This window comes from Sycon ciliatum, chromosome 6 (genome assembly GCF_964019385.1).
Source record: "Sycon ciliatum chromosome 6, ocSycCili1.1, whole genome shotgun sequence".
Classification (NCBI taxonomy): Eukaryota; Metazoa; Porifera; class Calcarea; order Leucosolenida; family Sycettidae; genus Sycon; species Sycon ciliatum.
In genome coordinates this window covers 3,037,227-3,039,726 of record NC_088648.1, presented here as the reverse complement: position 1 = coordinate 3,039,726, position 2,500 = coordinate 3,037,227, and the positions used below count along the sequence as shown (strand labels likewise).

Here is a 2,500-nt window from a genome sequence, read left to right as displayed (position 1 = left end):
TGCACAACCCAGTGCATAGCCCAGTGCACAGCCCAGTGCACAGCCCAGTGCACAACCCAGTGCATAGCCCAGTGCACAACCCAGTGCATAGCCCAGTGCACAACCCAGTGCATAGCCCAGTGCACAACCCAGTGCAGAGCCCAGTGCACAACCCAGTGCAGAGCCCAGTGCACAACCCAGTGCATAGCCCAGTGCACAACCCAGTGCATAGCCCAGTGCACAACCCAGTGCAGAGCCCAGTGCACAACCCAGTGCACAACCCAGTGCATAGCCCAGTGCACAACCCAGTGCACAGCCCAGTGCAGAGCCCAGTGCATAGCCCAGTGCACAACCCAGTGCAGAGCCCAGTGCACAACCCAGTGCATAGCCCAGTGCACAACCCAGTGCACAGCCCAGTGCATAGCCCAGTGCATAGCCCAGTGCATAGCCCAGTGCATAGCCCAGTGCACAACCCAGTGCATAGCCCAGTGCACAACCCAGTGCAGAGCCCAGTGCACAACCCAGTGCACAACCCAGTGCATAGCCCAGTGCACAACCCAGTGCACAGCCCAGTGCAGAGCCCAGTGCATAGCCCAGTGCACAACCCAGTGCAGAGCCCAGTGCACAACCCAGTGCAGAGCCCAGTGCACAACCCAGTGCATAGCCCAGTGCATAGCCCAGTGCACAACCCAGTGCATAGCCCAGTCATGCTCACAGTCATACTCACAGTGATGAGGACAGGACTGCACAGCAATCGGCATGACACTGACTCTCGCACAATCCGATTTCACAGAGTAGCACATGATCGAGTAGCATTGGAAGAATTGTAGCCGAGACCGTTTTTGGGCTGTAAAAGTACATGTATATGGTTGTGTGAGAGCTAAAGTGGCTACAGTGGAGTCTACACAATTTCACATGTATACAGATATCTCTCTTATCTGAGTAGTCTTGGACCGCGCACTGCCCAGAACTAGGAAATGCCCCTAACTCCGAATCGCGTACATTTTGATGAGAAAGGGCTAGACATCTGGGATATGATGTCACTCTTTCAACAAAAATTGGCAAAAGAGTAGTAATATTTCCACTAAAACTCGCCCAAAGGGTGCCTGGTAGACCGAGGTGCCCCGTAAACTCAGAGTCCGAGTTAGAGAGGTATGAGTGCAGAGTGAAAGGGACTGTGCAGCCATTCCAGGACTTACACGCTGGCACATACTGCAGGCATTCGACAGTTGCTTCCGTCGCATCCTGCTCGGACGGGTTGAAGCGCTGCATCAACGCCTGCACATCACAAACACACACACACACACACGTGCACGCACGCACGCACACACGCACACACACACACACACACACACAGCAGTAGCAGCATCAGCAAGAAAGAAGAGAGTACAGCAGCCGTCAAGCCAATGCCCGGCCCCTGTGTCTACACTCAAAGGGCAGTGAAGTGTACACAGTTAAAGGGGAAGTTAAGCCTAAAAATCAAATCTTCACCAGTTGTAGTCTTCGGGGTGCGGAGTCGAATGGTCTTGGTCCGAGGAAACTGAGACGCTCCCTTCCTCCTTTATTCCCAATCGAACTTGCCACTTCCACCGAAACTGCGTGACTGCACACTACTAGATGGCGATTTGTATGCAAAATGTCACCAAAAGCGCCATTTCGTTCTTACAAAAGCACGGATGAACCTTGGTGTGAAAGTTGTAGCCTGCAGGCACAGGCCACTGGTGTACACACGAGCGCGTGACCGCTGACTCAACCGTCACTAAAACTAGCTATGCACACAAGTGTATGCAGGAGGCGGCAGAATAGTTTTTCATCGCATACTTGTGTGCGCATAGTTAGTTTTAGTGATCACTGGCAAACGCTCAGGTTCTGAGAAGCCGGTGGATTGCCTGGTGAGGCTAACGCATCCATCCATTGTTGTCCGTTCACTCTTGCTCAAGTACCCGTACAACGCAGCACACGCACCGTGTTGCTACATCATTTTACGCAAATATCAGTAGGATAAACAAATGCATCACCTGGGGCCTTCACCCTGGACCCCCGCCATAGCAACCCCGGTATACACACGCACACAAGGGGCACCGTTAAGGGGCCGGTCCAAGGTTACCAATAATATTTTCAAAACGAAAAGATTTCGTTTGGGGGTGGGTGGGTTTGATGGAGTTTCGTTTTGAAAATAATTATTGAATGCGGATGGAGAATGCCCAGTTATTTTTGGGTGTCGAAAATTGACATCAACATTTTATTGGACTTCCTTTTACCAGCAGAAAAGGTGGGTGGGTGGGTGGGTGGGCGGGGGCTGAAAAATACCAAAACTTTTCGTTTTGTAAAAACAATCGGTAACCCTGGACGGTCCCGAAGAAAAAAATCACGTTTTTGCGTGAAACTCGGACTGAGTTTTCTGATTTTTCCGATTTTCCGAGACAGAATAATGATTTCATTTAGCACATGCCTCCAAAATCGGCAGGCTACTGACATGTCGGCAGGTGTGGCAACACAGCACACAAGAGAGTATCAGCTG

General features: G+C 51.5%; 1 protein-coding gene across 1 annotated transcript in view; it reads right to left on the bottom strand.

Annotated features, from left to right (window-relative positions):
• The window catches only part of LOC135819165 (DENN domain-containing protein 3-like), a 45,709-nt gene that overhangs the window by 10,104 nt on the left and 33,105 nt on the right, over window positions 1–2,500 (bottom strand). Inside the window, exon 34 of the mRNA XM_065332324.1 lies at window positions 1,179–1,257. Coding sequence (XP_065188396.1) covers window positions 1,179–1,257 — 79 coding nt within the window. The remainder of the gene's footprint in view (window positions 1–1,178; window positions 1,258–2,500) is intronic.